This window comes from Scomber japonicus, chromosome 22 (assembly GCF_027409825.1).
Source record: "Scomber japonicus isolate fScoJap1 chromosome 22, fScoJap1.pri, whole genome shotgun sequence".
NCBI classification, from domain to species: Eukaryota; Metazoa; Chordata; class Actinopteri; order Scombriformes; family Scombridae; genus Scomber; species Scomber japonicus.
In genome coordinates this window covers 17,688,644-17,714,790 of record NC_070599.1, presented here as the reverse complement: position 1 = coordinate 17,714,790, position 26,147 = coordinate 17,688,644, and the positions used below count along the sequence as shown (strand labels likewise).

General features: G+C 38.9%; 1 protein-coding gene and 1 non-coding gene across 3 annotated transcripts; one reads left to right on the top strand and one right to left on the bottom strand.

Annotated features, from left to right (window-relative positions):
• On the bottom strand, positions 1–24,860 carry LOC128383959 (adipose secreted signaling protein). 2 transcript variants are annotated; one of them, XM_053343547.1, is made up of 5 exons: positions 24,754–24,860; positions 15,558–15,697; positions 8,310–8,448; positions 5,836–5,961; positions 1–2,585 (listed from the first exon to the last, which is right to left on the bottom strand). In XM_053343547.1, exons 1-5 carry the CDS (start codon positions 24,770–24,772, stop codon positions 2,485–2,487), a joined length of 525 nt encoding a protein of 174 aa, XP_053199522.1. In that variant the 5' UTR covers positions 24,773–24,860; the 3' UTR covers positions 1–2,484. The 2 variants fall into 2 exon arrangements, with proteins under 2 accessions (XP_053199522.1, XP_053199523.1); XM_053343548.1 differs by having other exon boundaries at positions 5,836–5,958.
• On the top strand, positions 4,073–4,143 carry trnag-gcc (transfer RNA glycine (anticodon GCC)). Its single transcript has one exon. It is a non-coding gene; the product is annotated as a tRNA-Gly (tRNA).
• Positions 24,861–26,147: the final 1,287 nt, after the last annotated feature.

Here is a 26,147-nt window from a genome sequence, read left to right as displayed (position 1 = left end):
TGATTGTTGTCAGAAGGTGATACGATAATGGAGATCATGGCACTTGCTCTATGAGTACAGATGTCAATCGACCAGGATGTGAGCTACGACTCTCATGTTTTTATTTTATTTTTTATGAATGAATATGATTTAAACTGATGGAGGCTGAGTCAGATACAGTAGCTACACCTGTCGGATCAGAGCTGGTGGAAATGTGATGATGATGATGATGATGATGGTGGTGGTGGTGGTGGTATTTTAACACTTGGAAGGACAACAAACAAAGCAGGCGTCACACCGGATCAAGAGAGCAACATTTCTACAGTTTTCTGATCCCATAGATATATTTTTCTATTTGCCCTTCCCTCCCCCAGAGGTGTCACCGGGCTTTCAACATGTGCAGTCACCTCCCCGCTGCTTCAGACTGCTCCGTGTGTTTGTCTGGTGGTTGCAGTATGTGTCGGGGTAAAACAATGTTAAGTCATTCGGACAGTACAATGGAAGGCACTTGTGTCGCATGTGCGTCCTGAAGGCTTCATCAATTCAAACAAAAGAGACTAAATGTTAATCCTTCCTGAAGCCTGCTGAGGCCTGGCTGCAGCGGGGCTACCTTAAAGGAAAAATCCACCCAAAAAACACTTTTAAAATACAGCTGTTGGGTATGTGCAATGGTTTGGTTGTGAATTAGGACTGCAAATGATTATTTACTAGAACTGCAACGACTAATCGATTGGTTGATGGACAGGAAGTTAATCTGCAACTACTTAGATAACTGATCCATTATTTAGATACTTTTAGAAGCAACAATGTGATGCTTTCAGACCCTCAAATTTATCAATGTGCTGCCTGCCTAGCCTTGTCTTAAATTACAGAAAATGTAATATATTTGGGCTTTGGACTGTTGGTCACTGTGGACTCCAGGAGACTGTGATGGTGTTTAGGTGTTTTATAGAAAAAAACAATTAATCGATCAATTGGAAAAGTAATCTGAAGATGAAATGAGTATGAAAATAATAGTTTGTTGTAGCTTTATTATCAATTAATTAGTCAATGAAATGCTAAAAAAAACCCAAACAAGTAGCAATCTCAATCTCTTACAGCCTACATTGATGTCTGTTTTCTTGTTTTGTACGACTAACTGTCCAAAAACCAACAATATTTCAATAAGGACAAAGAAAAAAGAGCAAAATGTCACATTTGAGATGCTGAAACTGATGAAAATTAGAATTTTTGCTTGAAACAAATGACTAAAACGATTAATCGATTATCAAAAAAGCTGCCAATTAATTGATTACTTGACTAGTTGATGCAGCTCTCTTGTGAGTTTTTATTTGTGTAGAAAGTGGACAAACACAAACAGCATGTCAGAAAACGTTTCACAGATTTTGGTGTCAGTTCCTCATAATAAAAGAAAAAGTGCATTTGTGTCTAGATCCACAATCATTCACACGTGTTAAACAGATACAACTCAAAAAGACCAGTAGCATGCTCTGTAGCTGGAAAAAAACGTGCTTTGAGGTATTTCTCCTGACAGGTAAAAACCCATCTCCATTATTGCTGCTGCCAATTATTTCCTCACTTACACCTTCACACATATTTCTGAAGGGATTTCCCAAAATATCAGTAATGTAGACAAAGTAGGTTGGGTTAAAACATGTAAAACAGAAATATAAAGAAGCAACCGTGAAGATCTCAAAAGTTTAAGAGTGTCCAAGTTGGATTTTTCCTTTAAATACAGAGATAATACCATCCTGCAGCACAGTTAAGGATCATAATTTGCCCTAAAAAAGCCTTCAGAATGAAGAGCGTTACATACAGTGGTCTGTAGTGCCCCCTGGTGGTTAAACAGACATTTCAGCATTGCTACTAAATTCAACCTCATTTCCCTGATTTGTGCAGATTTATTCCATTCTTTTAGCTCATTTTCAAGTAGATTGATTAATAAAAGAGCCCTTTATGCACACCTGCACCTTTAAATCCATGTGGGATACAGTTTGTTCAGTTTGCACATCAGGAAAAAGAGTGAACTGGAGCACAAGAGGCGGTGAGAAAGAGGAGGTAGGGCTGCGCTGATCTAAAGAGCACTGCTGCCCCCTGGCGGTTCAGTAAAGAAAATACACACCAACAACAGAACTTAAAACAAGTGGATGGGCGAGAGAGAGAGAGAGAGAGAGAGAGAGAGAGGTGGAGATGGTGGAGCAGTTTTTAGGGCTTTTTGGAGGAGTCGTAGAAAGTAGAAATGTGACAAAATGTCCGTTGAGATGCTGCCGATGTTGCGGTGAAAGTCACAGCGGAGGAATGTTCTTGTATATGTAAATGTTTGCAGAGACTTTATCTATTTCGTCAGAGATTCAAAACTAAAAAAAAAACAACTTCATATGCTGCATGTGGCGCTACGTGTGCACTATGTGTGTTTCTATTTCTTCTTCTGTTTTCGAGATATGGCGTGTGCGCTCGCGCGTGTGTGTGTTTGTATGTATGCGAATAGGAGCAGGAATTTGAGACTCAGTCAAATCCTTGCCAGTCACTCTGTTCAGAGTCGTACTCCAGCTCCACCCCGATGCAGCGGACGCCCTCCAGCAGCATGGGTGTACCGTGGTGACGATCTGGACAAGAGACAGAAAGAAGAGAGAAAGAGAAAGAAATCAGAGGGAGCCATGACACGTTCAAGTACAGTTTGACAACCCAAATAACTTCAAATCCAATCAACAAGGATTGAATATTAATAATGAGTCAGCCAGGTTGCCTCTGGTTCATACCATAAGGAATTACATTTAAAGAAGATATACATTTAGCAGTACTGTTGTGCCACCTGCCTCATTAATTTTAAACTTTAGTTCTGAATTTATGTGCAAATGAAACTTGATGCTCTGAATTACATCTTAATGTGTTTTAAATGCATGTTTTTAAAGTTCAGCATCAGTTTCATTGAAAAGAAGTTTCAGAAACAGTAATTCATTTCATCAAAAATACAAACAAATTCAGAGGACATCATTTTCATATCACATTTGCAAACTGTATTCAACCTTTCAGGCCTTCAGTGTCAAACAACTATAGAAACTGGATAAAAAACAAATGAGAAACTGCTTCCTGGATCATAGTCTGATCCTCTTGATACACAGCAAACAAATTAATGTCCAGGGATTCTCCAAGAATCATGGCACGAAAGGTAAAAGCTTCATCATGTAGCCACTATAATAATATTAAGTGTTTTTATAACTTTTATACTCTGATGAAGCAGTGTGCCTTGACTTTTTGGGAAATGTATTCCCTCTTTTTGTGAACATGAACTATGAAAACAGTTTCAGATTGTACAAAAAACCACGACCACAGTAGCTCCACAGTAAGCAGCTTCTCATTCACTTTTCTTGGTTTCACTAAACTTGTAAAAGCCAGATGAAGAAATAACTCATTATATTTGTGTCTCTATATTTTTGACACCCTGAGTAAATACCAGCAGGACTGCTGTGATAACCACATCACCGCAGCACTCGTGTGTATTCTGCTCGCCGCTGGAATCTGACAAACAACCTCCTCTCCTGTGGGTATTTATTTTGTGCTTCTTATTTTTATAATGTTATCATTGCTGCGGAGGTTCTCTGCAGGTAAACAGAGGTTCAGTTTCCCTGCTTGTTGCTGGAATTAATCCTGTGGTGGAGAGGTTCAGATTTTCCGCCTCCATGCCGTGTCTACACAAAGTGGGAGGAAGCCCAGACTGAGAGGCTCAGTTTAGGGCAGCGGCTCCTCCCTCGCCTCCCCCTACCTCTTTCCCCTCCCTCCTGTTTGGTAGTATCTGCTTACGTGCAGTTAAAGAGGCTCCTGTTTGGAGGCTTCCAGTTGAAAACGCTGCACAGCATGACTGATCACAGAAATCAGAGCCGCAGGACTTAAAACTAGACACGAGACAGACCACCAGTGTTATAACGAAAGTGAAACAAGGTTAAATGAGACTCTCACACACATCTATATTAAAATGCTATATCTATAATTAACCATAAAACCTTCCACAGTGAACTAGAGCTTCAAAATTCAGCATTAGTTCAGGTCTAGAGCACTATTGACTTGCTATTCTGCTTCTCCCCATAACATCAATGCATTGGTGGTTCAGTGGTAGAATTCTCGCCTGCCACGCGGGAGGCCCGGGTTCGATTCCCGGCCAATGCAACACATGCTTTTTTTTTTTTTCCCTTCTACCACCAGTATACACTATGAGAGAAGGACCGTGACCCTGCAGACTCATTTTAACATCAAAAAAGTACTGCAGCTGCTAAAAATGACTACTTTGACTGAACAGTTATTGTCAATTTATTGTTTAGTCTGTAAATTCAAGTCCAAGGTGAAGTGCTCACATTGCTTTTGTCTGAGAAAAACACTCCAAAACATTCAAGATATTCACTTAATTTAGCTGTGAGAAAGAGAAAAACAGGAAATCCTCACAATTTGAAAGCTAGAACCAACAAATGTATTGTTTGTGTGAATTATTTAACTAATTAATAATCAAAATAGTTGTCAATTTTCTGCCAACTCACTGATCATTCATTTTATAAACTGGTTCAACCCTAATAATAGAAAAATCACTTCCTTAAATATATCACCATGTTTATACAGTTTCTAGTGATCCATCTGTAAGGATTGTTTTTGTAAGCGTCTGAACGCTGAGCTGCTGTTTTATTTGACTCACTGAGTCACTTATCTAATAGCAGCAGTGCAGCTCGGGGTAACAGCAGAGGCGGAGGCAGACTTTAATCCATTGATCTAGTCGTCATCCAGGCCTCAATTACACTCAGACATCTGGACAGATGTTCAGGGCACGCTTTGTGAGTAAAAATAAACACTCGGCTACCCTCCAACACACAAGTCCTGCTACTGTATATTCACATAGGCACAGATGGAAAGACGCACACGCTTCCTGTACCTAATTCTCCATCTGCTGACATGTAATTCAGCCCTACTAACACTTATTTAAATGTAGGAGTCAAAGTCATTACACGCTCTGCTCTGTCAGGGAGGGTTTCACAACGGCAGAGCACAGAAAAATACTGTTACTGTGAATTATAGCAGGAGATGATATTTGCATTTTATTAGAAATGTTGTTTTATCATTTAATTGTAAAGAAGGTTATTTAGAGTTTTTATTATAAAAACTGTCTGTAAAATAACATTACAACTGATTTTTTTAAGGGGCTATTGTGATTTAGTATCTTGTGAGTTGGTTGTTGAAGTCACCAGCAGGTGGCAGCATCACACAAGTAAAATCTGTTTAAACTGTCAACCTCAGATTTCTCAATTTACAACTAAAAGAGGCACAAAAGAAGTTTGTTGTTATAGACAGCAGGGTGCAAAATTAACAGCCACTCGATAGATTATCATTGGGGGGTTTTTGCTGCTGAGTGAAGCAAATGTGGCACCTTTTGGGCTAAAGCATTTGGCTGGGCTGCTTATTGTGTGTCCTGACAGTAAAAAAGTCAATTGTGATAATCAGCCTCAAAATTCAGCTTTTAAAAATGAAAACCAACTGGTGTGGAAGACCATGTTGGAAAAACAAAAGAGATAATTTTATAGTATCACAGTCTCTCAAAGATTTCTAGTTCATTCTACAAAAACTTTACGCATTCGTTTAAGGTTTTCAAAGTAGAAATGCTTGAAAAAGTGATGTATGAATGCTGATGTAAACGTGAGGAACACCCAAAAAAATCTAATAATATGTACACTTCTGTCTAACAGGAAGGGTCGCTGAAGAAATCATAGACGGGAGGAAGTAATGATGCATCATCCACTCTCCAACCGTTGAAAACGATGACAAAAGGTAAACTGCAAGCTTCAGTTTTGTGCAATACACATTGTAAGGAAACCTCACCCATGACTCTGGCGTGAACTTTGACCTTGACACAAGTTTCCTCGTTGGTTTCACTCAGCAGTTGCACCTCTTCACACAGAACTCCCTCCTGCTGCGCCATGTATTCACACGTTACCTTCAGACCTCCTGGAAAACAGAGAGAGAAACACAAAGAGGAGGAGAGATTGGGTTTCCTCTTTTTTTGCCAAGTGTTAACCACACATACACACGTACACACACACACACACTTCTCACTCTGCATGAGCCGTTGTTTTGAATATAGATCAGACTGATGCAACAAAGACAATCAGGTGGCAGCGAACAAAAAGTCACATGATGGAAAAACACATAAACATCAGATGACACACACACACACACACAAACACACAAACACACACACACACACACACACAGACACATAAATATGGACACACACCTGCCCCTGCTCTCATCAGCTGAGACACACACACCGGTCCAGAGACAGGCCAGAGGGAGAGTGTGCTGCTTCAGTTACAGGCATGTATCGGGCATGACTCCCAGAAACATTAGCATCACCTTTGACCCATTTCGGCAGGTTTAGTGGTGAGGGGCGGAACCATTTAAGACGTGTACACATTAAAATTCAAGTCATTTTCAGCCCACACAGGTGCCAGATGTTCAAAGTTTACCACCTACGACAGACAGCGTGACAACTGACAGGAATTCAAGACAAATACAGGAAAAGCATTTGAAAGTCGGCTTTTGTGTTTATGGTTTCTCAGAGATGGATTGCTGAACTAACTCTGTCTGAACTCTCCGATTCTGGCTGTAATCCTCAGCCATCTGGTACTCCGCGCGCAGCCTGCAACAATGCTGCTGAGAATTACTCGCAAAATATTTCACTCAGAGCAGTCGGCTGTGAAACCAGACACATACTTAACTTTCCTTTTTTTTAATTTTTTTTTTTTTAAGGATGTTAAACCAAGAATCAACATTTCACTGTATGTGGTTTGAGAAATAAATAACTTTCTGGGACTGGCATACCCCTAATATTGAGAAATATAATTTTAAGGGGCTTAAACGTCCAGTGTGTGAGATTTACTGGAATATAGCTGAGGTTGCAGATTGTTGAATACCCCTCCCCTCCCCTTTACAAGCATGTAGGAGAACCTATGATGGCTGAATCACGAAACTCCCGAAAAACTCAAAAGGTTTTCTCTAGAGCCACTGTTTGGTTTGTCCATTCTGGGCTACTGTAGAAAAGTGGTGGTACCAGGCGGGGAGTTCTGATCCTCTGAAATGAGTCCAATGCGGAAGTAACTTAGAACTGCATTCTATCAAAAGACCACCAGGGGGCGACCATTTGGTGTTCAAAAGGACTTCCGTCTCTATACAAGTCAATGGAGAATTCACCAACTTCTCACTTGATTTCTAACCTCAGTAAACGTTTTCAAAATGTGTTTATGGTCTCAATCGTTAGTTTAAAGCCTTCTTCAATGCAGTATGATGTTCATTTGTGAAATTTTGGCCTCCCTGATTTTATATTTGACGATAAAGCAGTGTATGCATTAGGGCGTGGCTACGTCCTGATTGACAGGTTGATTGCCTAATGTCCTCGAGATCCAGCCCTCGCAACCAATCGCAACCTCCCCACTCCGCCGTTGGCTCCGCCCATACTTCCGCCCATGACTCCCGCCTCATGCCCATATAAGTAGTTTTTATCCCGGCATGCACCTGAAATTTTCAAGATGGCGCTGCGTAGATTCGAAACTATTGGCTTCCGAGCAGCAGTCCACAAACCAATGGGTGATGTCACGGATGCTTTGTCAATTTCTTTTATACAGTCTATGGGTGGTACACACAAACTCTGAACAACAACTCACATTAGCTCAACTTTCAAACATGAAAATATGTCTTGTCGTCCGCTTCAGTTTGTTGAACAAGCCAGCGAACAAACATTCAACAGGGAGAAAGGCACCGCTAACATCATCGCAACACTGATAAAAATATTACTTCAGTAGCAAATTTGAGCAGAAACGGAACCAAAACCTCTACGAACATAGGGAAATATCAAAATACTCCTGTTTTGGGTTGAGAATGAATAATATACAAAACCGCCCAGAGGAAAAGCACAACCACATAACTTTTTGTTCCTCGCAACTAAAACAGAAACAGCCAAAAAATTCCTTCTTTCCCCTGAACGTTTCTGCTCTTCAAGTGCGATACTGACTTAATTTCTTGAGTCAGTTGAATGGATTATCATCAGTTTTCAGGTCTTTTTTCAAGTGGAGGTTGTTGTAACTTGTTTTACGTTGTTGTAAGAGGAAATGAGTTCACTCAGCATGATAGCATTTGTCCATCTGACTTAAACCCCAAATCTTTTTTTACAGTGTAAAACAGAAACAGACAGAAAATCTTCGATTTCCCTGAACTTTCCCGCTCTGAAAATTTAATGGAAAATAATATTCATTTATACATTCACAGTTTTTCTCATTCTCTCATGATATTGATCTTACCTTCTGGTGCGGGTGTGATATCAGTGATCCGGAGGTGTGGACTGGCCGGCACCGGCGCCGGACACGCATCCTTCAGAGATGGGACTTCAGGCAAGGTGAACACGATTTCGTAGCGGTGTTGCGCCTTCAGAAAGCCAACCTAAGTGAGAGGAAGACATATTTAGAGGATTGTTAAGAAGAGAGTCAAGCAAAAACTTGTCTATTAGGAGGAAATACAAAGGCTGTCCTTCTCTCTCCTTACAAACTAATCCGACTATACCACATGGGGGTGAGGGTGGGATCAAGAAGAGAGTAATAGAGAGAGGGATTTATAGAGGGGCCTCACATTGCATAATGGAAGTCCATTACAGCCCAATAAATAAAGGATTAATTTTATAAATAATGCGGATAAGTAATTCTCATTAACGCTACACTATTGGGATAAGTTTTCCTTGAGGTAGCGCTCTAATTGAAATCATTAGTTATTGCTCTGGTGACTTTAATCTTCTCACCTCAGCCAAAATGAAGAGGCGAGAGCCAGCTTTTGTCCTGACTCAAAATAAAATTGAGAATCTTTGCTCCAAAATCTCCCAATTTTTTAGCAGATTTGTCAGTAATTCAAGATCTTATTCATGGCTACAGCTTCGACATAAGTGTGGAGGCTGAAGTGGAGACTTCCCAACAGCTCAACCATCCAGACATCGAGGCTGACACAGACCCTCAAGTAGAAGGATGCAGGAAGAAAATTTAAGTTCACAAAGTGCTAAATCATATTAAAATAAGATGTCTGGGATGGATGGAAAAAAGATGATATCTGCTGTGTCTCCTTATGATTTAATAAACATACAACCATTCTCTCTTTTTATTCTTCACTATTTTTCACAATCATGTTCTTGTACTGTCTTTAATACTGTGTGACAATTACTAGTTAAAATGACTAATTAACTAACTATTAAGTGTAATACTGATCAACTGGCTGCTATTTACAGCAAGTATTTATTTCACTATATAATTAAATTTAAATAACTATACAGGTGTAAATACACAGACAAAGTCTAATTTAAATGGGATTTCTGTCCACTCAGGTCCCCTTTGCTTTAATTACTGATATAATATATAGTAACTCTAGTTACGTGACCCCCTAATATACATACAGGAAAATCAAGACTAAAAGATTGTTGCTGATGGACAGAAAATTACTGGATAACTCAATTTGATAATCAATTAATAACATTAATCATGTATCAAGCACAAATGTGACATCTTTGTTCTCTTCAGCTTCTCAAATGTGAGTAATTTGCAACTTTTCTCTGTTCTGTGTCACTGAATATTGAATTTCTTTGTGTTTTGGGATGCTGGTCACACAAACAATGTGAACTTGCCACTTTGGGCTTCATGAAGTTCTCACAATGAATGACTAACTGATAAACTGTAAAAATGATTAACACATAACTTTTTCTTTGAAGTTGTTTGGCTTATAAAATGTCAGAAAATGATGAAAAATCACAAAGCCTGTTATGCAACCTCAAATGTCTGGTTTTGCCTCGACTGATGAAACAAAAAGATATTACATTGCAATCACAGAGGACTAAAGAAACCAGAAAATAATAACATTCATGAAGCTGGAGTATTTTATCACTTTTTTACTTAAAAATGACTCAAAACGATTATTTGATTATCAGAATAGTTGGTTTTTCGGTCCAATAACTTACAGCCATCCATCAGATTCTGTGTGAATTTTAAGACTGAAATAAAATAAAGAAGAAGCTGGTTGCACATTGTTGCAAACTGATGCAACCAAACAAACAAACTCTCTCTCTCATCATCTGCTGCCACTGTTGCTTAAACCACAATTCACCCTTTTTCATTTTATATTATCCATTTGCAAAAAATAAAATGAAAATATAAGAAAGCCGAGACAGCCGAGGTGTATCTGCGAGGTAGAGAGAGGCGAGTTGTGGAGAGGTAGCAACCTTATATTTACCAAAGAGAAAAATTCATGAGGGAGTCGTCACAGAGAGGAGTGAGGAAAGCCAGAGGAGACGGGATAAAAAGAGAGTGAGAGAGATGAGCCTAAAGCCCCTGCAGCTAGAGTAGCAAACGGCAGCGTCAGCCCCACACGACCCCTGGTTAAAGCAATGAGTAAAGCCGAGGCAGCAAACAGCATTAAGTGAGAGGGCAGAGAGGGAACACTGAGAGCTCTGCAGAGACAAACAATCACTCTGTGACTGTAAACCCACACATGTCTATGAGACTCTGAACTATCTCTAATACTCTGATTTAGTTTGAATTTCATGCTGCAGATGTGGACAGAGAGAGCAATCAGGTAGTGAAACGCCTCAATGATGGAGACTCAAAGCAATAACCAGAATTAAATTTATTAGTTGGCAATTTAAAGTACTTGGTTTAGTCTAATAAGTGAATGCACAATGGCTGTAATATGTAATTTAAGATGTACTATGTGTAACATGGGAGTTAGACACAAGCAACTCAGCATTCATCCAACATATTTCACTCAGAGCCGCCTGCAGCAAAACCAGGCACACGCTTAACTTTCCTTTTTTTTTCCCTTTTTTTTTTTTGGATGTTGAACTGAGACTCAGCCTCATACTGAATGCTGTTTGGGAACATACATCTAAAAACATCATTGTAATGTAGACAAAAGATTAGTTCAGTGGTAAATTAGAGCAGAAATCTCCAATCTACCAAAAGAGGGAAAAGATTCTGTCATCCTGTCATTTGCAGTTTTGGCTACAAAATGATGATGACTAATTAATTAAACAGACTAATCATTTCAGCTCTAATATGCATCAACTCTGTTTAGCTTATTGAGTAACCAAGCTATCCTCTTTAATTAGTGTAAACACAACCACCAATCAAATATTGTGGTATGTAAACACTCCAGTCTGCTTTCTGTCACTGCCAAAGAAGCCAATCAATCAATCAATGCACACTAAATGCAAAATTATGTGTATTAAAATAAAGGAACAAGGCCGGCAGTGGTTAAAAAAAGACCCTTATCTTGTTTTGTGTTAATTACATGTTTCCTGAAGGCAACAACTCATCCTTGCGGTCATTAACCGTTAATCTAGTTACTCACACTAATATGATTATTGTTAGTGTTCATGTAAACCTACTGATGGTCCCTGGAGCAGCATTTGCTCTTATATAGCACGGGTCATATCATAAAGTCAGGACTTGTTCTCTGCTTTCTGTTTCATGAGAGAGAGAGAGAGTAGTTGTGAGAGTTAACAGAACATTAACTTTGCAGTCTTGAGTCACACAAATAATGTGGATTTAATAAAATGTGTGGCTTCTGCAGCAACACTTTCTCAGGTACTCAGTTCCATCCTTAGCTTCACCATTGTCAAAAAAAAAAAAAAAAAAAAAGCATACTGAAAAAATGTAAATTGAATTATGCGTTGTCCTCACATGATCCCACCTCACCCAATATAAGTATGCTTGTTTTATAGACTGAAAACTAGTAATCATACAGCTGTTGCAAGCATGCCGATCCATCCCACACACTCTCCCACCTCTTCTTCGGTCTGCCTGTGAGGATCGCCAGTTCCCCCCCGACCGTTTCCATGGCAACAAGGCCCCCCCCCTGAGCTCCGTGGCGAGCCATGATGCAGTGCTGACAGTACTTTGAACCCACTCTAAAGCGCGCTTAAAGAGCTTTTAGGGAACACGGACACAGTTGCACAAATGAGCGGATCTGTTGCCGTGAAGGTCACAGCCAAGTTTGCGGGCCGTCTGCATGTGCGAACACAGCTTTTAAGCAATGAGCACACAAATTGATTTGGCCGTGAATTTGTTTTCACACCATAAAGGCTTAGTTTCAATGAGCCTGTACAGAAGTTTCCTTTGGGATTTGGGTATGGCTGAGAAACTCTGGAAGAAAAGAGAGCCAACTTAAAGGTTTTTATTAGGGTGTCTATATCATCAATAATACTACTACTCATTTTAAACTACCCTGCAATGCAATATTTACCTTTAAACTTAAAGCCAACTAACCAATACGTTTAAAATATATATATACCAAAGAGAAAGTCTTTTTTATGAACAGAAACTGCTTGGGTCATTCTGTAATATTGATTGTAGGTCATACTCATTTAAAAGGTCTTTCAGAAAGTGTGAGCTACTTGAAATACACTTGCTCTTCTGTCACAGCTATTTGAACTCAAAAGGAATTCAGGACTTGTTCGATAAATCATGATGTGCTCATGATGTGCTTGGTCTTTACCCAAATATTTTAAAGAGTGCTGCTGACTTGCTTGCGCCTTAAGAGCCATTATTAATGTGTGGACACAGTTTTTATTCTGATATCCTGATTCAATGTCCACAGAGTACAAGACAGAGGTCCAAAGTTTAGGAGCCACAACCTCACAACTCATAATTAAGCCTCAGAAGACCTTAGAGACCTGCTGGTGATGTAGGGCTGCAGTAGATCTCTAATGTAGGCAGGAGCCCGACCAGGCAGAGCTCTAAAGGTCATCACAAGAAGTTTGAATTGGACTCTGAATTTGATGCAGAGCCAGTGATGAGCTGCCAGAATTTGTGTCACATGAGACCTTTTGAAGGGGCTGGTCAGGCGTTTTTGGCTTGGGATTATGTGCTAGATATACACATCTAGAAACTACTACACATCATTTTTAGCCATGCTACCAGCGTCTTGAGTGCCAAGAAAGGCCACTTGTAAATGAGCTAGGGTTGCTTTATCAAGGAGTATTAGATTAATCAAAAATCAGAGCATCACCGAATTATTACAATTATTTTGAGGTGGAGGCCTGAATATCTGCACCACATTTAATGCCAGTCCATTAAATTGTAGTCAAGACATTTCACTACAAACTACAAACTACAAACGTCAACTTCATGGTGGCTCTATAGGAAAAGCCAGACTTCACAAATCTAAAAATCTCAAGTATAACTCAAGTATAATCAGTCAGGCATTGTATGCACTGTATTTCTCTCTATATTTTTTACTGCTAATAGGTGAATGATGTGAGGAAAAGCCACGAAGAACTGCTTCTATGATGAGGTAGATTTAAGGCTAGCACTCAGAAATGAACAAACTGTGTTTTAACTGTGCAGGTAGAAGGAAGACGTTTCATTGGTGTATCCCTTCATGATCATCAGTGGTTTATAGTTGCCGATTTTCAAAGTTAACCTACTAGTGTGAGTTTATCCACAGGCTCTTACATGGAAGTTTTAGTCTTATATGTGCCATTGTTTGACTCATGAGTTGAGCACCTCCAGGGTTTAAGAGCTGACAGCAGAAACAGATGAAAAGTCTGATAACATTGTCCTTTGCCTTTACAGCCGACAGAGGAGATTAAGAGTGATGAGAAAAGACTTTAATCTTCTCCTGGAGGTTTCCCAGATAAAGCCTATCAATGCTCGTAGAAACTGAGGGGACTGGCACACTGGATCAAAGAGTAACCTTACAATATTATATCCACTCTTAGATAATATGGCACCGAGGGAAGTCAAGCACCTAATTACAACCAATTACAGATACAGTTGGTGGGAAGGTGATGACTTTTCCAAAAGGGCACTGGACTAATTATATATATGTTTCAAAAATGATCACCTTGTTGTGACGGATGTTTTAATGAACCTATTTAAACCTTAAGTATTGCGGCCTTGTTTGACATGTTATAAACAAGGTTTTGTGCTGATGAGGTGAGAAAAGCTGTTGTGATTCACACTTCCTCTGGTTACTCCAAAAGTAACAACAGAACCAGGGTTTGATTTAGATTGATTAACATTAGACTGATTAATTTAAAGATTAAATGATTCAGGGTATTGTGCCTGTACAGAATGGACTTTGTTTTTTGCGTTGGCAGACATCCTTTAATCAGTTGCTCTATCATATGATCTAATTACACCAGATGGAGCCTGAATAATGCCTGTGGGCTTGGGATTATGTGCTAGATATACACATCTAGAAACTACTACACATCATTTTTAGCCATGCTACCAGCCTGGGTCTAAGGATGGTAATGTCAGTCTGTCGGTCGACCACTTTTGTTTTAAGCTGAAATATCTCTACAACTATTGGATGGAATAAGAAGAACACTTGTACAGATAATTATTCAAGGTTCCTTATGATTGAGTCTGACTGGTTTTGGTAATCCCCAAATTTTTCCATTTGTGTTTTAATGACTGCGGTGACACCTTGACTTTGACAACAGGTCAAAGTTTTCATGTAGTATGAAATATCTCAACATTAGCACAACATTTTGTAAGGACGTTCATGGTTCCCAGACAATGTATCCAACTGACTTTGGTGGTCCCCTTACTTTTCATTTAGTATAAACATTAGGTTCACATTTGTGGTTTTCAGTGAAATGCTTCAACAACTATTGACTCAATTGCTATGAAATTGGTACAGACATCCATGTCCCCCTCAGGATGAAGTGTAAAATGAATTGCAAATGAATTGAAAGGTGATCCATTTACATTTTCTCTGGTGCTATCATCAGCTCAACATTTCTATTCATCCTCTACTTTGGACTTTGGTTTTTGACCAAAAACCTGCAAAACTAATGGCATACCCATCCATCTCCACTGACTCTGGTTGACCAAAGAAGGCCTGGGATGATGCCTGAGCTTCGGGGAAAAAAGGGCTGAGATCACTATCTAATAAAAGAGTGCCTCCAAACATTTTCAATGTTTCAGTACAGCCCCTTCAAACTAAACAGATTACAGCCAGATCATAATGTGATTGCAACATCTGATACATTTATGGAAGCAGAGGAAACATTTCTGGTTTATAATTGAGTGACATGCAATCACAACAATCAGATTAACCAAGTGAATGTTTATACTGTCATGCAATCAAAGTATAATGCATGGTATTGTGTCTTATTTGCTGCTGTCAATCATTTCCCTCCTGTCCTACAACTACTGCAGCAGTTCCTTGGCTCTATTGTTACAGTCGCGCTGCTCATCCAGGGTCATGACTGGAGCTGTACAATAGGGACCTTAACCCTAATCATATTATTAGTCTTCACCACAGAAAATGATTTTCAAGGTTGGATAAATGTTTGATGAAAGTGGTATTTTGACACACCAAGAACAACAAAAGAGCACTGAGTTTAATGTCAGGAATCTGAGACGAACTAAATGATTTAAAGTAGTGAATTAAATTAGGGGAAACCATATCCCATTTTTTTCTGGATAATTATTAAGAAAATGAGATGAGGATACATTTGCATACTGCAGCTACCATGTGCCAAGTTAGTGCCAAGTTAAACAAACCTTGACCATGAAGTTGCCATCCTCCTCTGCAGTCACCATGACAACAGAGTCATGCAGCTTTTCGTCAAAGTGAACATGCGATGAGGCGCTGGCAGCAGGAGGTTTCTCTGAGAAGCGCACACCTCCCGTCTTCGCACAACCTGAGAAAGAGAAAAGAGGGATTGAGCCGCTGAGGGTCGGACATGAACACAAACAATCACACTGGATACCCATTAAAGGGAGAAAAAGACACGATAAGCAGCTACAGCCAACTCATCTTTAATGACGTAATGGGAGTGTACAGCAGAGCACTTTAAGGAGGCAATAACTCAAACCGGCTCTGTTAGTCTGAATGTTCGAGGAGCAGTAAACACTTTAAAACCAAAGGCAGGCACTTACTGTATTTTATACACACATACAGTGAAGCATAAACATTACATACTCATATCAGTACTTTAATTATGTGGACAACGTTGGGGGGACTGAAGGATAAGAAGAGAGAGCGATAGAAAAAGAGATCAAAAGGGAAAAGTAGGAAGCAAGCATGAGATGGTGAAGCTGAGGTAAAAGTCAAAAGTTGAAGAGGGGAACATTATAGTAAAGTAAATCTAATCTGATAAAGCTGTGGACAAACTTCCACTCTCTCCGGTCACTCCATCTCTGAGGCTAAAAAGTGAAAATACAAAGCCCAGTACAAACTAATAGCAGTGATATGACCCTCCATGGAAATACATCGTCAGCTCGGCCTCCCCTGATGTCTGAGGGCAAGATCACCTGGAGAACGACAGCTTTGTAGCACACTGCTCTTCGGCACAGGGCTGGAAGAGATATACAAAATGATTGACCATATGGCCCAAAATGCTGTACACCCCATCCCAAAGCCAGGGGCATTAAAATGATGCTACAGCAGCCTCCACTGTCCCGCAAAGACAAGATTATGTAACCTGGAACAGAGCATTAGTGAGGTCAGACAAGGAGTGTCCACATACTTTTGCTCATGTTGGTTTGTCTCCAGTTTTGGAAATTTAATTATGAGTTGGCGTCATTCGAAGAAAACAAAACTGTATCACTATTTGAAAAATCTGACATATGATTGGACTGTGTCAACATATTCTAATACCACTGTGACATTTCCTCATCGTTCATAACAGCTTAACAATTCTTAGCCGATTCAGTTTTGACAGGGAATCCACCTGGCACAGAGAGATCCACACTTAAAACAGGATCTTTTAAACTATTCATTAAGAAAATACTACATGCCATCCAACCAGTGGTATCACATCGCAGAGTCCAGCATGGGACCTCTGTGTCAAAACAAAAGAGTTACAGCAGTTAAGGCTTACAAGCTAAACATATTATTTCCCTTTAGGGTTTTGTGCTCTCCTATGACACTGACCTCTCCAAATAAACCTCCTCCTCCAAAAATAATAATTCTCTCTGTGACAATAAACAATTTTTTTTTCTGAATTTCTGCTCAAAGAGCTTTGGGTCCGATTATAGACCAGTACTTTCCCAGAACTTCAAGAGTGTAGGACATGTACAGAAGCTAAACAACAAGAGATATTTAAACAATATTTTAAGTGTTTATTAAATATTCTATTAATAGGAGAATGCCCTTTACTTGAAGAGACACAGGAGCTCATCCATCACTTGAATTCAAACACCATTTCCCATAAAGACCCTTTAGAAAATGTCCGTTACAGTGTGTGTTCCTGTGCACGCTTTAACATTAGCATATCCAACACTGGCCTGTCTCTGTGCACATACTCACTCAGCTCTATGTTGCTTATGAACTCACTCCAATTATTCCTGATTTATTCAAAAAAACTTCAAAAGATGCTCCGACCACCATGTCTGAGCTTTGTTTGGAGGCCAATATTTCAGACTGCCAACTCCATAACGTAGCGTGTGACAACAGGATGAGATGTGTGTATCTAGAACATAACAGTGTTTCTGAGTATCTAATCACCTACCAAAATAAGGCTGCACTATTTTAACTTAGGAGCTAGTTTTTTTGGCACCACTTCTGTGGCTTGTGTATATTTATATCCAGACTTCCAGGATGTCATTGCCAACACACAAAACATTTTCTCTCCACCACACTGAACTAGTATATGGATTCATCATTACTAATTTAATAAGATAGATAATTAATTAATACTAGCTGGAAAATGTAAACTTTTGGCTCTTTTCCACTACACAGTTCCAGCACGACTCGACTCGCCTTGGTTTTTTTTGTGTTCCTACTAGGGATAGTACCTGGTACCTGGTACTTTTTTAGTACCTGCTCTGCTGAGGTTCCAAGCGAGCCGAGCCGATACTAAATGTGACGTCAACAGACTGCTGGCCACTGATTGGTTAGAGGAGTTGTCGCTGGAAGAGTCATGAGCCATCCCACACAAGAACCAAACCCACCATTTTTAAATACCGGCAACAGCGTTACAGCCATACGGCTCAATTTTGTTGCTTTGTGTGTGACAGAAAGCCACATACAGCAGCAAGTACACCATCGCCTCCATGTCCTCCGTTGTTTATGTGTTTGTGTCGCGTATAAAATGAAGTCACGGCAGTTTCGCAGAGCCGTTGCTATGACGACCCCACCCACATTGAGTAGGTACCTTTTTGTAATGGAAAAGGTCGTTCCTGGAACTGAGCCGAGTCGAGCAGAGTAGTGCTGGAACTGTGTAGTGGAAAAGCGCCATTTAAAGCTGCAGTGCATGACTTTTGTCTCCCCCCTTCTGGCAGTGAGCAGTATTACAAACACACTATTAATGCATGCTTACGTGACAGACTTCACTGTAGCCTGCTCCGTCACTACTGTTGCAGCATGAAATTACTTGTTTATCAGAATTTGATCTGTTCAGTCTGATAACATCTAGAAAGTCTAGAAGAGTTTCACAATTCAATTATTTTATCCCCCTTATCCCCCTTCAAGTTAGCACAGACTTAACTGGAACTTCACCAGATCAGGGGGTGGAAGTCTGCATTCATGTATTCATCCGACACCAGGTTAAAAACTGGTATATTGTGAAATACGGAGAGATTTAGTCAGCGGTGATAGACTTCTTCAGAACTGTGTGGACTGGTTTGGCGAGAGCTTTAATGTAACAGAGGTTCCACAATCCAGGTTTAAATTTTCACCATTTACTCTCAAGCTGAATGTTGATCAGACAAAATTTTCACTATTTTCTGACTTTTCATAGAAATGTCTAATAGAAAATGAGTAATCGAGTAACGTTTATGCCTCACAAAAGGATATTTTTGGCTTTTCGATTTTATTTTCTAGACAATTCAATCCATGCATCAATCAATTTTTTATTTTATTTCAACCAAATCACTTATAATCTATAATACACTGTTTAGAAAAAAGTGTTGCTGTATTCAGCTCTATGGGAGAATACAATGCAGTGTTCCTCAGTCCTGCTCGTCCTGTATAATGAAACACAGCAGACCAGTGGAACATTAGGGTGTATCCAAAATGACCTGGATGTGTTGGTATGGGTGTCAGAGTGTGGTGTGTGTGAGTACTGAAAAATAAATGTGCGTATGTGCAGATACAAATGGAGTATTTGTATTGTCTTGCAGGTCTGCATTCATATCATTATGTCTAAATCTCTCTCTCACTCATACACACATGCACAGGTCATCAAACTCAATAGAATATTATATATAATACTTCAAACGTGCTGTACATTTACTATATAAGTTACAGTGAATTATTGAGCTTTATTAATTTATAATATTTTTATGGACATTTTTGTCCCTAATGAGCCATGTGTAACACTTTCTAAAATAAGGCACAAGGATTAATCAAGAAAATAATAAGCAGATTAATCGTTAAGGAAAATAGTGGCAGCCTAAAGTAATAATTTAATAAATATTAATAATAAATACTAATAACTATTTAATATTACACTGAAAAGCTTTGAATTCAAGTTTTCAGGCTCCTTAAGACCAATTGACACTTTAACCAGGTGTCCTTGCCAACAGATTTAAGTAGTTTACATCTTTTTCCAATAAAGATTCAAGTTGAATTATGCCTGTCTTTCCATTCACATTTACTGACCATATCTGGACCAGAAATACTATAAGTCAAAGATGAGACTTGTCAAAAGAGGAGAAATGTGACTTTCTCTGCTGAGCCATGACAAGCAAACATTTGGTGTCACACGTATTAGTTATTGAGCAGAGTCTGTTAATAATGTACAATAAAATACATTGTGGTTAATATTGAAGAGACATTTCTATTGTTTATTACTACAACATATGTAATTGAATTCACATGCTGACTTTCAGTACATGAAACCCAGGCCATTACTGTCCCACTTGGGTCTAGTTCCATTAAACTTTTATATCGACTTATATTAGAGATTAGAAATCCTTGCTATCAGCAATCTGGGTCACAATAATGAGTTCAGGAGTTACATCATGTTCCATATGTGCAGGATCACTGCGTTGAAATGGAAAGTAGACATGATGGATGGGGGTGTTTTACTGAAATGCTGTTTAAGGTCTAAAGCTCTAAGATAATGAGGAGTACTTTACTATATTAATTATATCCCATATTGGGAGTTCTGATTCAACGAGTTAACTTTAGATTTTATGAACATTATTCCTGTGATCCTCGACAGCAAACTCTCACAAATCAAGATAAAGGTTAACAAGAGTCAGGGTAGGTCAGTATGTGAAAATGAGTTTTCTTTTCTAGGTATGTGCCTTCATGTAAATTAAATATCTAAACATATTAGACTATTAATCATGGATTTCCCCCCTGACCAAAATATCCATTATTTGAAGAAAAAAATAGACATGTACCCCTCCTCCTGCCCCCAAATTGCAAACATGATGGTAAGAAATCCTAAAATGTTAAATTTACTGCACATTGCACTATTGTAAATTGTATATCTTTGAATTATTGACTGTTGGCTGGCCAGATTTGAAGATATCACTCAGCTATTGTGGATATTTTCATTATTTTCGGTCATCTTGTAAATAATTAATTGACCAATCAAAGAAATAATAGACTGAACAATATATATGACTCTGCTTGTTTGTTGCAGTTTACAGAAAGCCATTCAAAAGTCAGTGACATAGATATCTTGTGTGTTATCCATGTGTCCTGAATGTCTGGTTCACTGATCACATCCAACAACTCGAGGACTACAACGCTGCCACTGTGTGCAGCACATAGAGTCCACTTTTCTGGTTTTGCTTTGAAGACAGTATCAAGACAGCAGCTATACCAAAAACTAAAACACTCACTGCAATAAAAGAAAATGTAAGCATAAATTTGACATCATATTCATATGTATATGTTCAGTAAGAATGTAATGATGTGTGTATACTCTCCTCATGGCTTCAGACTTAAGCTTTAAATTCATTGTCCCATAGGATCTGTTATTTTAAATCACTGCTATAAGAAGCTTTTGCATGAAGCCTAGAAGTTCATACAGGGCTACATGGCAGTGTAATTACATTCACGTGGCATACACTAAGCTTAATAATGGCTGGATTTCATACTTTACAGCGAATGTCAGTCTATCAACCTGAATTAAAAGGTTGCTTTATAGCCTTCGGCGTTTGGAACACATATAGAGAAAAGGGGTTTTAATTCGTAATGAATCTCCCAACTCGTGACTCAATTTTCTCTTCAAAATCAGAAATATTCCCTTCAAGAATTCTGACAAATATTAAGGCCAGCTCCTCTGTGGCATGAATGTAAAACTGTGCCGTTTCCTTGAAGGAAAAATGTGTCTCGGACACTCTGACAGATGGCAGAGACATGTGTATTTGTGTGACGAGCTTAGCAATCAAACATGCTTCACAACAAACTGAAGAGCCACCCACAGTCGACCTTGTGCACCACCAGCCATTATGTTGGTGGGTGTAGTCAGTATGTGTACTGATGCTAATTCTCCTCCAGGATATTTTCAAACAATGAAGCATATGTTGTTTTCAGAAATAAATTAAAATGCAATATGTCTGTCTTGCACTGTACTGCACTGTTCTTTCACTGCACTTCATTTTAATCTATTCTTAACACAACTTTACTATTAGAAGTAACCATAATTCATTTTCCCTTTCCTAATTTCCTAATTTATTCCAACTATGTTTCCCTATTGTAAATTCCTGTTTCAGTTTCGAGTCTCATGGATAATGTATATAGATTTATATGTCACGGTCTCCAGTTTTAATTATTTCAAATCATGACAAATGACGTATTTTCCTTCAGTTTGACTTTTTTAACTACTACAATATCCATGAGCTTCAGCCACCATTGCAACGGAGGAAGTTTCAGAGCTGTGGTGAATTCATAAGGCTTCATGGTGTAGCTGGAAACAAAAACAGGGTAATCAAAGTCACTTTACATAAGTTAAAATGATCTCATGGCACTATAGTTGCCAGATTGATTAAAATTTACCCCAGAATCCCACAGCAATTACTTTACACTGCAGACTCAGTTATCAGGGTTTTAAAATGTGTAATCTTTAGCTTCAACTTGCCTTTGGTGGTAGCAGAATTTTGAACTCAGTAATTGGACGTTTCTTTGCAAAATGAACTTTTAAAGAGTCATAATTTCATCTTTACTTCAGTTTTTGTGCACAGGCTTGTACCTTAGACTTTTTATCAAAGGACCTAATACTTTATATTCTGACATAGCTGCTCATTTTTTGTACTGATGATCAAACTGTGATTTTCCTGCCTATCCAAGCCTTGGAGGTTTGTCATCCATCATAAGTTTGTTTATTGCACTGCAGCTTTGCTTTATCATCAACCTGCCTCAAGAAAGAAGCAATAAATATTACTGCTTAAAGTTAAAAAGCACAACACAAGCTAGAACATTTATAACTTCACAGTGTTAATGCACTACTGCAAAATGTCTGTGTGATCAACCATTCGGCACATGAAAATGCTTCCAATTCCTGTCAGTGTTTATCTCCATTGTCATCATGAATTTCCGAAGCAGTTAGCAGCTACATTGTTTTCAAAACATATCTGTCCCTGGCATATTTTCACACTTCCTTGTGTACTATTCATCTTTTAGTCTTACTTTTACAGCTCTGACTTTTATATTTTCACTTTTTATATAAGTGATGTATTTGCACAGATACAAACACCATCAAAGCAGCAGAAGAGCTTGGGCCAAGCCTCTGTGTCAGGCTCATTATCACAATACTGAGATCTGTGGCCTTTTAGATGGGTCAGATAATCCCAGACAAAGCGAGAACAGGGACACACACACTTACCCTCTCGGTAGACCAATAAACACACAGATGCATGTGCACACACAAATTAACATGTGCATGCTTGCCCTACTGAACTAGCTTATTTCAGATTAATCTCCATCTACTTCTGTCTCTCCACTAATCGGTCTGTCGGTATATCTGCTTCTACTCAGCTGAATATTGCAGTTTTCTGTCAGCCTAAGCGTTTCTCTTTCTGAACTTGGGTTCATTTACTCCAAAAATCACCTAAATCAACATATTTAGGTCCAAAAACAAGCAACATTTGCAGGCTGGACCACTTTTCAGAGAGTATTAAATGTTCATGCACCAAAAGTAATGACAAGCATCTTGTAGAAGCAGTCTGACAAACACATTATTGTTGTCCTTTTTGTCTAAATAGCTAAAGCCCCCAAGAACAAAGCCTTAAAAAGCTACACAATACTTTTATTGTGTGTGTAAATATCTTTCATTCTCCCCAAGGTGGCAAAAAATCCTCTGCCTGCATAAAAGCCAACAAACACATTTCCTGTGACATTTCAGTCCACCCCAGTTGCATGAAAATACATTTTGTAAAATGCCGTCAACAGGAACAACACAGCACAGAACTCAACACAGAGGTTGCACTGCCCTTCAATTTAGTGACCTTATCAAACAGAAAGAAAACCTGCAGAGGGTTCCTTGAAGACAACAAGTACCAATATTCCACTGGAGGAAAAGATTAGGCGTATTTATGGTTGTAACGACAACGTGATGAGTCAATTATGGCTCTTCTTTACCAGATCTCATTTTCCAGTGAATTATCTTTATTCAACCCTTCCTGCTTTTCAGGAAATAAATGTGCCTGCCTCAACAAAATAAGCTGACACAAAGCTGCTATATTGACTCACAAGTTTAACCGCACCTTTTTTCCCCAATGCAAGAAACCCAACCGAAGAGAGAGAAAAAAAATCGATAGTGAATTTAAATTAAATTGATCATCCTTCCTGGAACCCCTCCAGGATGTTTCACGGGTGAAAAGGTTAATTTGAGGTTTTCAGTCACAGTAAATTATATTGAGGAATCTGTCATCCTGTTTTTTCCCCCCTTTATTAGCCTGTATTGCGAGAGCTGATAACTTCTGGGAAACTTTGAATGCAAGAAAATAATTAACTCACCTTCATCAGATTATAGCAATGTTTTACTAACCTTGGTCATGAGGCACCCCCAGCCCTGCATACTTTTAGATGTTTCCCTCTTTCAACAAAACTGATTCAAATGATAAACTCATCATCAAGCTCTGCAGATGCCTGATAACAACCTATTCATTTTCCAATCAGGTGTGCCGGAGCAGGGAAACATCTAACACATGCATGGCAAGGGTGCCCCAGGACCAAGATTGAAAAACACTGGATTAGAGGATAGAGCTTCAAACAATTATGATCACTTCCTGGCTGAGTAAAAGAGCTTATATGTATTATATGTATTGCTGATAATCCATCTGGTGCACTACAATGCATCTTTGAATTACTCTGTGATTACAAATCAAATGTCAAGGAAAGAGGTGGAAGAATTAAATGAAGTAGACACCAAATAAGGCCTATGGGAGATCTGGATTTAGCAACAGTTGATTGATTTCCAAACTGGGACTAAATTGGGCTGTTCAGGACTTTGTCAGTACCTCCCTAACTTCCCCCCAAAATACAATTATGCAATTAATTTTCAAGCCTGATTGCACATGATTGATTTCTTCACTAATACTTCAAAACAACCACACAAGTACAACACTTGATCCCGAGACATTTACAATATAATACTGGGTTAGTCTGGACTGCCTGCGTCTTGCATATTAACTACTGCTTAAAATGTAAAGTATAATATTTAAAATGGTTTCTGCCTCTTCCCAAAGCTGTAACATCATAAATGGACTAGAAAAGGGACCTTTAAATATGAAAGGTTAGTGAACATCACAGTAATTAAAACAGGTGGAGAATACTTAAAAATAAGAAACTCACTCTTCTTAGCAGCGGCCATGTCACAGGAATCGGTCCAGTACAGACACACTTGGACACACACACTGTCACAGCCTTGTCATTTCAGCAAACTGACCTCAAAACGACCCTGGAAAACAAGTTAGGATAGAGGAGACCATGAGACACATTTTTCAATAGGCCGAGAGCGAGATCTAGGAAGATAAACAGACAACAATAAGCAATGATTAAATCAGACAGACAGAAGAGCACTGGAAGATAAGGAGAAAAGCAAAGGTTGTATATGAAGAAAAAATAAAATCAGGAAATAATAGCTCGCCATGGTAAGCTTCCTGGGGTGTTTTTCTTTCTAAATCCATGACCACAGGTTAGCCTGTATTACAGCTGAGAGCACAGCTGTGCTGCACTAGTCACGCCAGGAGTACCAGAGACTCCCGACAGAGACTTCAATTAAAGGAAAACAACAAAACAGTCTAAGAGGATTAGCGACAGAGTGAAGCTGATGCTCCTGGGCTTCGCACAGATGGAGAACGTTCATCACATCTTTGGAAGGTGCTTAATATAAATATGGAAACATAGACACCAAACAGCATATTTATACACATTATAGTGCGTAATGACAATATAATGACAGCACATAAGTGCAAAGGATAGCAATAATACTCAGAAGAGCAACCATCTCTTCAGGCATTACTGTTGTTATACACATACTGATATGATCAGTTTCACAAGTTTCTCCAAAGCTGTGACTTTACATGATGATAAAAACCAGGTGAAACTTTACAGGACCACAAAGAACTTGTTAAATTACGTCATCAGGTGTAATCATAGTGCAAATAATGTTATTATTAGTATTAGTATTATTAGCATTACTAAAGCATGCCTACTGGTGCTTTATACAAATCTGCTGCAATCAGGGAGCTTGGATAACATTACCCTCCCTAAATCAGCCATGTAAGTTTGAATTTTGGTTGCCAACTTTAAAAAAAACTGTGTGCAGTTGAGTAGCTACTAGAAGCCTTTTCACTGCTTCTACATATATTTGTTTAGTTGGAAATACTAGAATATACACATCCCTTTCCTAACAAGATATACTGTATCAAGATCCTGACTTTGTATTCAAGAGAGAAATAAAAGGATTTTCTTTTCCTTCTTTGACATCAATCACAGTTTTCTCTAAAAACAAGAAAACTAGTGGGTAGATGTTTTTGCACAAGCAGAGCTGGCTGCTGCCTAGTAACTATGAACATACAGTCCTCTGCACTGTTGAGACTTTTGGGAGTTGTTTGAAACACAGAACAAAAGTAACAAGCTTGAACAAGACTGAAGAAACCTTCATGATGCCATGCCAATACCTGATCGCAGCACAGATAATTTTACTGAGGAGACTAACATCTGCACCCATGTTAGATAGAACG